The following is an 11,623-nucleotide window of genomic DNA, read 5'->3' on the forward strand; positions in this document are numbered from 1 at the left end:
GGCTTGACCCTTCTGTAAGCCTATGTGTGTCAGAGACCAGTTCTCTCCAAGGGTGATCTGGGTACAAAGAGATGTGGCACAGGATCAGTTCAGGGTGCAGACAGGAACTGGAAGAATCCTGTCCAAGACTGTTTCTCAATTCCTGTGTCCTGAGGGCTCCAGGTGGGTTCCTCTTGGACTAGGAACATGAGCAGAAGTGGTGGTCTCACCTGTGCTCTCAGATGTGTCAGCAATTCTGGGAGACCAGCTCTTTCCTAGGGATCTTGATACAGACAGCTGTGGCATGGGGTCAGCTCAGACCTCAGAAACCAGAAACCCATATATTTCATTCCTATTTAGCTATATTTTTTCATTAATATATATTGTTGCTATATAGCTGGAACATTAAATCATGTTTTCATTCTGTGGCAACAAATATGCCCTTCTATCACAGATTGGGTTGTTAAGTGGTATTTATTAATTCATTCAACAAGACTTAACTGGACATGTCCTATGGGTATCCCATTGTCAATAGAAGTACTGTGGAATAGCTCAACCTTTCTAGATGTCATGACATCATGGTTTCTCACACCAGTATCCAACCATCAGTACAACAAATGTAGTCTAGGATATATAATCATAACTTGGGACTAAGATTTCCTGTGGTTTAGATGTTTGTCAGTTATTTTTAGGAGAAACATATAATTATTATTTTGCTCCACACGCCACTTTTTCTCTGTCTGGATGGTTTCACTTGTCTTCCTACTTCATTTAATGGAAGAATGTTCTCATGTTTGTCATAATTTTTGGGTTTTTTTTTTGCATTATCATTTGGAAAAACAAAACTGGAAACAAATTTTATACATGACTAAAATATCATGCAAATAAGATATGGTGCTGAGTGGAATTCTCAATAAACAGAACTCTTGTAGTTTTTTTTTTTTTTTTTAGATTTATTTATTTATTACATATAAGTACACTGTAGTTGTCTTCAGATACACCAGAAGAGGGTATCGGATCTCTTTATAGATGGTTGTGAGCCACCATGTGGTTGCTGGGAATTGAACTCATGATCTCTGGAAGAGCAGTCGGGTGCTCTTAACCGCTGAGCCATCTCTCCAGCCCATTTTTTTTAAAGATTTATTTATTTATTTATTTATTTATTTATTTATTTATTTAGTATATGAGTACACTGTAGCTGTCTTCAGACACACCAGAAGAGGGCATCAGATCTCATTACAGATGGTTGTGAGCCACCATGTGGTTGCTGGGATTTGAACTCAGGACCTCTGGAAGAGCAGTGGGTGCTCTTAACCACTGAGCCATCTCTCCAGCTGTAGTTTTCTATTGCTGGAATAAAACAAAAAACCAAAGCAAGCTAGACAACAAAATGTTTAATTCAACTTATGGTCTTAGAGGTGTAGAGTCCATGATGGCTAAACAAAGGAACAATTGAGAGCTCACATCTTGGTCTACATCCATGAGGCAGACTTGAACACTGAGAGTTATTCCTCAAATCTCAGCCCTCAGTGAGACACTTCATCCAACAGGAAAAGACCTCCTAATCACTCCCAAAGGGTTACAACTACCATGGACAAAGCTCAAATGTATGAGTCTATGAGGCTTATTCTCTTTCAAATCATAGCAATATCAATTTTACTCTTTATATTCTGGCATCTTTAACAGAAGTAATTCATGCGTCCAAATCACGTAGAAGCTCAGTTATAAAAATTCTTCTTAGAGAGAAAATTAAAGAAGTATAATAACTGAAGCAATCTTGATCTATTCCATAGCAATGGGCAGAAGTCATGCCCAGTGATTTAGATTGAGAACAATTTAAGACACTGGCAGCATAGAATAGGAGTTAAGTCATGGCAGAGGAATCTATAAGAGTATTTAACCCAAGCTGGTTTTTAATGTCACTGGTTTTATGGCACTGATAAACAAACTATACTATTCCTATAGGTGAGCCAAAAGTAGAGCAAAAATAATCAGGGATGACAGTCAGTATATCAAAATATCTGTGTATATGAACACTACCAGTCATTTTCTCACCAACTTCTTTCTGTCATAGTTGTTTTGAGAGTTGACAATGAGTGGCATATTGTCAGGCAAGTGATTCAAGGAAGTTTAACTCCTAAAGACTCAACCAATGCGCACGTCTGTGTGTGTGTGTGTGTGTCTGTGTGTGTGTGTGTGTGTCTGTGTGTGTGTGTGTTTAAGTCTTACCTTTATTTAATTATTTATGAGTGTCCTTGAGTGGGTAAAAATGTGGAGTTCAAAAATGATACAGTAAGTAAAGTATGTGTTGCCAATTTCATCAATAATGTTCAAAGCCCACCACATTAAAATTAAAGCTCTGGTTACTGACTGATGAGCCAAACTTGTTTGGTGTTTGTGGACCTTATCTTCAGAGCCCTTTAGAAGTTGTGTAAACTTTAGTTTATGGCCTTCATAGAAAAGTTAAATAAGATAATATGTGTGAAAATGTTCATTTCAGTGACTGAAGAAAAATCAATTCTCTAAATATATGAGTTCACAATCCATAAAATGTGAGATAGAAAAATGTTAGTAGTCAGAAAAAAGAAGTGTATTCTAAGTGCAATAGAAGTTGAAGTGAGGCCAGACTTGACAAAGAGAGAAGTAAAAGAGAGGTCAAAGTTATTCTCTATTTTTAATAACACAACAAAATGTAAGCCTATCATGGAGACAGGAAGTAAGACCTCAGCTGTTTTTACCAGGTTAACAGATTATTTTCCCAGGTAAGGCATGGAGAATAAGAATGTATATTGCTGCAATTATGAGATACTAGTCAAAACAAAAAATATAAAATCTTGTAAATAAGTTTTTTTTCTGTTGTGTGCTGATTTGTTTAAGAAACTAAAACTAGAGGTCAGTGATATCAGAAAATAATTTTTAAAATTCTATTATGAACTCCATAATTCATTTGTGAACACCTAAGCTAAAGTGTGAAACACCCTTCTCAAGGACCTCTTCACTTCCTTGTTTCTCAATGAATAGATTAAAGAGTTCAACATAGGTGAGACAATATTATTTAATATCTGCACCACAGCCCCAAGCAGAGGGTTTGGTGTGCGCTGCAGATAGATGATGATTACAGGTCCATAGGCACAAAGAATAGCAGTGAGGTGGGCACTGCAGGTGGAGAATGCTTTCTGCCTGCCCTCTGCTGAACGGATTCTCAGAATGGCAACCCCAATATGTACGTAAGAGACACAAACACTGAAGAGAAGCATCAGAGCCAGAAAGCCAACATTGATGGAACCCACCTTCTGGGCCAATTTGTTGTCAGTACAAGCCAGAGGTAAAACTGCGGGAATGTCACAGAAAAAATGGTGGACATGATTGGGCCCACAGTAGGTTAACTGAAATGTAAAGAATGTTAGGATGCTGGACTGAAGGCATCCTACCAACCAGGATACTGTGACCAAGCTCAGGCACACTGCAGGTTTCATGATGAGCATGTATCTCAGTGGGTGACAGATGGCAACATAACGATCATAGGCCATCACAGAGTAGAGGCAACCTTCAGTAGAACCCAGAAAATGATAAAAGAAGAGCTGTGCAACACAGCCTTTGTAAGAGATGGCTGGACTCTGGCCAGAGAGGTAAAATAGCATCTTGGGACAGGTTACTGATGGAAACAATATGTCAAAAATGGATAGAAGTCCCAGGAAGAAATACATGGGGGTATGAAGGGTAGATGAAGAAACTATCGCTGTAAAGATGAGTGAATTTCCAAGCAGCGTGAAGAAGTAGATGAACAAGAACACCACAAAGAGTAGAGTCTCCAGTCCGTGAGTCTGGGGTATTCCTAGGAGAATAAATTCATCCAGCAATGTGCGATTTGCCATGGTGCAGGAAGCCTGTTTTGGATTTTCCCAAACATGAAAATATAAATGTAGAGGTTGATATTAGTAATGTATTTACTGTCTTAATTTTTTAATAATTTTTCTTTAGAAATAATAGAGGAAATTATTTCAAGGTAGTTTGTGTTATAATAGCACAATAAAAACATAGGCTTCATATAAAAAGATAGGTTTTCTTTAACGCATGTACAGAAACAGGAAAAAAAAAACTTATGCTGAGATAAGTTTAGAAGGTTGAGTTCCAAGTACCGAACAATGACATGGTTTACCTAACTCCCATAATCCATTGTTTAAAATTAACACAAAATGAAAACCCAGACTACTCCTCTTTTCTTTTAGAGCATTTTAAATCACCCAATAGCATTAATCAGAATGCTTAATTATACATCAAAGTTGAACTTTGAGACTCTCATCTCTAATTTTAAGTATGAATCATAAAATGGAATTTATATAGTATTACACACAAATATATATATATATATGTGTGTGTGTATGTGTATGTGTATGTAGACAGATACATATATACTTGTATGTTGACATATTCATATATATGTATATGCACATATAAACATACTCCTGGGTTAGGACATTTTGTCTTATTACAATGTTCATGTGACAGTGAAATTTTTCAATATTTTCTTAGATTTTTCAACTCACTAAAACTTAACAACTATGTTGCATTTGTAGGTTTTAGATTTTCATGCTGTTACATGATATGTAAAAAAATGAGTATCATATATTATATAATGATGTATATTTTCAATATAATATTAGTATATATCATATATATTTAATTTTGACTAAGTAGAGTAATGACAGAAATCAAACCTCGACTACATGAATGCTTAATATTTGAAAACGTTTTACTTACCAAACATATTAAGGTAAGCACGTTTAATATGAGCCAATGTTTTCAATAGACACAGTTTGACATTGCTAAAAAAAAAAAAGGCAGTTCTACAACAGACCTACAAAATGTCATTCACAGTCACCATGCCACATTTTCCTTGGTTTCATTTGAATGGAAATAAATAATTGAATATGCCAAGAACCCAAAAGTACCTCTGGTTGAATGTGATAAGTCTTTTTTTTTCATTACAAATGTATTTTAATCAACATCTTACATCAATAGCTGGCCAAAAAGACATGTATAGGATCCACAGATGTGGAGGGCAGACTGTACAATAGTTAGAGAACTGTTATAGTCTAACCTCCGAACTCAGAGAGCTGACCCTGAGCTTCCAGTGGGCAGTACAGGTAAATGGCAAGTGGCTTGGTGTGAAAATACTAATGCCATACCTAGCTCAATCATAGATTTTTTTTCTTATATGATAAACAAGGCAAACTTGGTAAAGCTCTTTAAGAACACCAACAGTGGTTTCCAAAAAGCATTATTACCACAGATGTTCCTGCAAGATAATCAAAAGAGCACATCTGACTCTAATACAGAGTCCTTGTTTCTCTTGCTGATTCTACCATTTGAGGCTTTCAAAGCTGAAGGCTTTCATGATGAAGCACATATTATCCTCCTGGAAGATATTTCTTTTTTGGCAAATGAGATAGTGGAACAGATCCACAACTTGTCAAAAGGAGTTACTGTGTCATTAAAAAGTCTTTAACACAATGTTTTTCTCTTTCCATGCTGGTTGAAAAGATTTGAATGCAGAAGCACAGATATAACGATAACAATACAGAACCTAAACTGTCCATGGAAAAGCTTAAACCAAATTAAAATTTTCCATTTGCAAATGTTTTCCATGCAATTTAAATGTAATTCAAAACAGGCATTCAGTAGCCGCATATGTGTGTTGTATTAAAATGGTCTTTGACTGGTTGCATATGTCCAATTTCTTTCTGAAGATGATTGTAAAAATTACTCTATTACCACAGAAGAAAGTATGCACAAATTCAATTATGAAATTTATACAATTAAGGTTTATTTTCTTATTAACCCTAGAACTCATTGAACAACAAAAGTTCTTAGTTATATGGCTCTTTCAAACTTAGAAACAGTTCTAGAAAGGTCTTTTGTGGCTCTCGGTGAGGTGGTTCAGTTCTGGGTCTCAAAATCAAAGGAGTAACAACAGATTCCTCTCGGTTTAGAGAACATGAAAAGGAGCTGTTTTGGTCATTGGACTGCAAAGGTCTCACAACCTTCTATATCCACCAGAGAATAAAACCAGACACTGACTATTTATCAAAGGGCGCATACCATGGACAGATGATGTGCAGCCCCTTGCAGGGAGCAGGGTGCTCCCTCAAACTCTGTAGGAACTGTGATGACCTTGAGAATTTGTGGTTTGGAAGACACAAACAAAAGAAGTCATGAAGGATTTCTGGGAAGTTTTTGGATATTAATAAAAAGTTTCTAAAGTTTCTGTCATCATAGAATAACCTCAGATTTCTCCATTTAGCACTTCTGGACCTTTGTCGACATTATGTGTGCTAAGACTCCCATGACAGAAGGCTCTAGAAAGGAAGATCAATGGAGACCTACTCTGTCCTGAAGCTTCTGGGTTCTCAGCAGAAGCCTGCTGAACTTCTGAGCCATGTCATTAAGTCACCTTGTGCCCCGATACAGAGAATGTGTTACTGGTGTTTCTAGTCTTTGATTGGCTGGGTAAAACTGTAGAGCCTTATTTAACTGTAACTTCTTTGACTTTCATAAATGGAACAGGAACCTTAGGATACACCACACAGGACTGAGAATTCAGTGAGGTTTTATGGACAGGTATTTAGCACGCCACCTGGCACAAAGTAAATGCTCACTAAATAATTGCAGGAGGTAGCAGCAGCGAGATCAGTGACCTCAAGTCCATTCTCAGTGTGTGACAGGAGGCCCGGCACCTAAAGAGTCTGCATTTGGAAAATGCTTATTAAAATAGTCATGCGGAATGAGAGCACATTCTCTCTTAACATCTGTGCAAACACACCACAGGTTCCTTTTAGATTGCCAAGGCCAGTGGTGGATAGAAATCACACGGTCCACTCTAACGCTCTCCAGCGGCCTGATTCTGTTCTAGAGCCGGTCTTACACTGTCAAATGGGAGGCTACTAAAGAAAGCACTGGGTTTGCAAGCCGTTTTCTTTCTCTCCTGCCCCTTGTACTCGTCTGGTGATCATCTGAATGGTAATACCGACAGAGAGCTAAGCCTTTTAAGACTCTGAATGTTCAGAGTTGTTTGTAGTGGACAAATCGGGAATTTCCTGATATAGAGAACTTTGCTTTCTAGAGCATGCACAGATGCAGGTGACTTATGTCTGTGGGATGGAAAAAATATGACTGAGGTAGCTGTCTCAAAAAAAAAAAAACAAAACAAAATAAAACAAAACCTGTGAACCTCATGTTAGAGCTTGCTTATGATGATATGGCCAGAGTACGTTCACATTAACCACAGAGACAAAAGCCTACAGTGAAGACTCCGGATACTTCCCTGCTTCTATGGCTCCCAGTGATTTTTGACTGAAATCGTTAGAACGAGCTCCTTCGTGTGACCTTTCATTCTTATGTCTTTGTTGCCATGTTCAGTAACAAGGTGAAAGAAATGGAGACTTCTAAAGTTAATCTGAAACCTACAAAGGAGGCATTGTGGCTGCTATGTAAGCATCTTTGCTCCACGTATTTGATGAATGAGTGGTAAAAGGAATAAGAGAATAATTAGACAACCAGGGTTATTGGTGACTTGTCTTTTACAACTCTCCAGAAGACAGTAGTGGAAACAAAACACTAGATAGCACCCCCTAAATTTGTAGGATCTTAGGCAAGATTGGCAGAAGGAAAGAAAAGAGGGTCTATCAGTTGGCTCCTGAGAAATCTTTAGGTCTAGAATCCCATCTCCTGTGAGTTAGTTTTCTATGGGTTGTTTTAGCCAGGAAAGAAACTTAGTGTGCTTTTAGAAGGATATCCCTAGAGGAATGGTTTTAATATAAGGCAAATAACAGCTGGCCAGAATACACACCAAGTGATCACAGACTTCTGGGGAACATCTTGAGAAATGTGTCCATGGTGGTTGTACTGAATTGAATAATCATCAGAATGTTTTTGTGCAAACTGAAATGCGTGCATTGTGAAGGCTCTTAGGACTTAGCCTTGACCAAACTGTGTTCACTTTGCATTTCTACTTCATTTATCTTCTTGAAGTACAAGTCTTTCAGACCTTATCCACTCAACCTTGCTATGATGTCTAATTTTCATTTCATTTTCACTTTCTCTAATTTCCCCCTACAATTAGTATTTTCTATGTAAAAATAAATTACCTTCTAAAACCTTGGAAGGGATAAGTCAATATCATTTAAATCCATCCATGGTGTTCCGGTAAGATTGAGTTCAGGGTCTGATAAGTTCGAGGTCCCTAAAATTAAGAGCATGACATATAATCTAAATCTAATCTAATGTAGTGTGTATTGAAAACCTGAAATTTAAGCCTTTGCTTAGTGAATACATACCTGAATGACAAATTGGACTTTACTTCATGAACATAATTGGACTATGTGTTCTATGAAGAAACTGTGTCATTCATAGTTATTACTTTATTTCTATAACATCATATTTTGGATGCTACCTATTTTTTGGCACTGTCATATTTTTGGAGATTCTAGGATGCTTACTTTGAACCTGGAATGATATTTAGGATTTTGAAACAAGGAACTCAAAAGCAACAGCATTCATCTTCTCTTCCTAGATTCCATATCTACTGAGAACAGTTAGATATTCTTTATATTGTGGAGATTCTGAGAAAGGATCAGGGCAGGCGAAATGCCATATATCTTGATAATTGCTGGGAAACAATCATTGTCTATTGGTAAAAGACAAAATATGAAAATAGCAAGTTAGTTGAAAAGTAAAGGAAAGAAAATGTAATTTCCTAAGGAAAGCCACATGAGACTGTCACTATTATTTAAAACACAGCGACATAAAAAATGCATAAAGAGGAATTAGTATAATAAAATCCCTTCAAACAACCAGATTGCTTATGATACATTTAGATTGATCATTTTACTTCTTGTGCTAACCATATGTAGCTTTTTATTAATTTATATAAACTTGTATATTATATTTACATAAATTAATAATAAATTATTAGAGGAATTTATTTTCATTATTGTATGAAATCTATAATGAGTGTTTGTTGCACTGGAGTCATTAAATCTTGGATACTTTTGGTTCTTGTTAGAAGAAAGCTAATATTCTACCCTTTTAGTTCTAAAATATTTGACTATTTCTCATAGACCATTATCTGGACTTATATTCATTTTTGGTTTATGCTGCATTACAGTGGACAGGTCATGGTTTCTGATGGTTCCAGAGTTCTGGAAGAGCCATCACCATATATACATATCGTTAGAGTTTTCAGGACAGTTAAATTTAGTCTCCATGAGCAGAGAAGGCAAACATAAGAAACGCTGTGTAAGTGTATGAATATGCTTCAGGAAAAGTAATCTTACCAAAAAGTATAGGTGAAATTGGAATGTAATGAATGACATAAAACCATAAAAATGTAGGATATCATTGGGAGCAAGAGAGTCATTGCAAATCAAAACAAAATGGAAAAATATTATTAAAAACTTGTAGTATTTCTCTCTGTATATGTGTGCTTAATGTATAATGAATATTTAATTATGTTTACTATTGGCAAACTGAGATAATATTTCTCTCCTGAAACTCGACTTAAAAATAAATTACGATTTATCATGGATGTGACAGACTTTTTTGCTCTCAGAAGGATGAGGGAAAGTAATTTAAAAAGATGGGATTTTTCAAGACGGACACATTTAATTTAAATGTTAACTGGTTCTAGTTATTTGTAGAGTAGAAGATTTGAGAATATTTTTAATTTATATCTTCACTCAAGATAAAGAGTAGGGAACACACTGGTTTAATATTTGCGTGAATACCATGAAGTATGAATGTCTGTTTAGGAAATACTCTTGGTTTCCCATGAAGATAGCAGAATTTTATTGAAAAAAAAAGCAAGTGATGAGAAGATTGAGAACACAGGCTTAAGTGCCTATAATATCCCATACAGCCCAGATGTCAGTACCATCTCAAAGCATTCTACCACAGGGCAGTGTAATTGGCACTAATGATTGACCGCTGTGATATATTTGAGTAACAATGAGCCATATTGCAACTGACTCCAAAGCAGTATATACATTAAGATACAATTCAAACCAAAGAAAACCCATGGGAAATATGACAATAGCCCTACTGCAGACTGACATTTTGTTCGCTACCGTTTTATAGGATTTTTCTATAAAGTCAAATGTTATTAAAAAGGAAAACAACACATTCTCACCAAGTCTATACCCACTACTAGGCAAACTCATAGGAATCACAGGCACATGGAAACAGAGATAATTCAGATAGCAACTTAGAATGGCTCAGTAATACAATGAATATGGTTTCCTAAAAAGACAGAACTCTAAATTAGAGCATCTTCTAGGAGAGATAAGCTCCTTCAACTCTTTCAAAAAACATGGTCTACTCAAAGTAACTAAAAAATAATTGTTAAAAACCTAATTTTAAAAATCCATGTGTAACTTATAAAGGCCCAGGGAACAACCTCAAGTATCTTGTTTGTTCCTCCGTACTTTAACTGAAACAGGATATCTCTGTAAATTTAAAGCAATCTAGATTGATTGGCCATCAATCCCTCAGAACCCACCTTTCTCCATAATCCACTCGCCGATGTTGCAGACATGCATTGCCATACCCAGTGGTTATATGGATGCTGAGGATTTCAACTGGCCCACTTCTGATTTTTGATAGATCTGCCTATGCACCCAAAATTTATAATGTTTAAACACAGTTTCTCATCTTAAGCAAAGATAAACTTGCGCACCAGAACTCTCAATCCAAAACTTACATTTAAATTTACCATTTCAAGCAGATTTTTAAAATGTTGTGCCATTATTATTAAAAGCAGCATCATGAGGGTAAAAAGAAAATTTTATCTAAAAACATTAAATTGACATTTTTTTCCTCATTTGCTCCCAATTTGGGTCACATTATACTGTTTTTGAGATGTGCAACTATAATATACTTTGTGACTGCCTGTTATTATAACATGTGAGGTTGTAAATCATGCTTGATTTATAGTGGACATCCACTAAATGTGCTTCATTAAGGGAAACAAAATTTTCAGAGAAAATATTTAATAAGATGTTCTTGATGTTTTTATTCTCAGGATAATACTGCAGGATGAGTCTATAGTTTCATGGACTCTGTGGGAGCCGCTTAATAATGCATGTGTGAAGGTGACTGTACTATGATAAAAGTAATTATGATGAGCCTGAATGAGATAACTGTGGTAGAGAGAATAATGCACAGATGTATATGGTTACAGGACAAACTTTGAATATGTTGTACTTTAGATAATATGAAAATATACAGACACTTATGAACGAATGTATAAATCTTACAGAGAATTAGAAATATAATCAGAAAATTTGTCTTATGCATCCTTGGTAAAATCCATTATTTTCTCCCCTTGAAGGAAAATATTTAACTAAATGCTATAACTGCATTCTTTTGTTACAAGGTTTATTATGAGAATTTTTTAAACAGGAGATGGTTAATTAACAGTGAATAATGATGCCGTAAAGTGTTCATTTCTCCCTGCTCTGAGAGACTGAATGACAGCAATGACACACATCACATTGATGGAGGAGGAATGCTGAAGTCAGGACTTTCTATAAATCCTTGTACCCTAGGACTTCAAAAGTGTGAAAAACAAGAAAGAAGGGAAGCAGAT

At 35.9% G+C, this 11,623-nt stretch overlaps 1 protein-coding gene across 1 annotated transcript; it reads right to left on the reverse strand.

The window, feature by feature from the left end:
* Positions 1 to 2,936: 2,936 nt before the first annotated feature.
* Positions 2,937 to 3,854, reverse strand: LOC116907684 (olfactory receptor 148-like). The gene has a single exon (XM_032910790.1). The coding sequence runs from the start codon at positions 3,852 to 3,854 to the stop codon at positions 2,937 to 2,939; it is 918 nt and encodes a 305-aa protein (XP_032766681.1).
* Between the last annotated feature and the right edge of the window lie 7,769 nt (positions 3,855 to 11,623).

Source organism: Rattus rattus, chromosome 8 (genome assembly GCF_011064425.1).
Source record: "Rattus rattus isolate New Zealand chromosome 8, Rrattus_CSIRO_v1, whole genome shotgun sequence".
Taxonomy (NCBI): domain Eukaryota; kingdom Metazoa; phylum Chordata; class Mammalia; order Rodentia; family Muridae; genus Rattus; species Rattus rattus.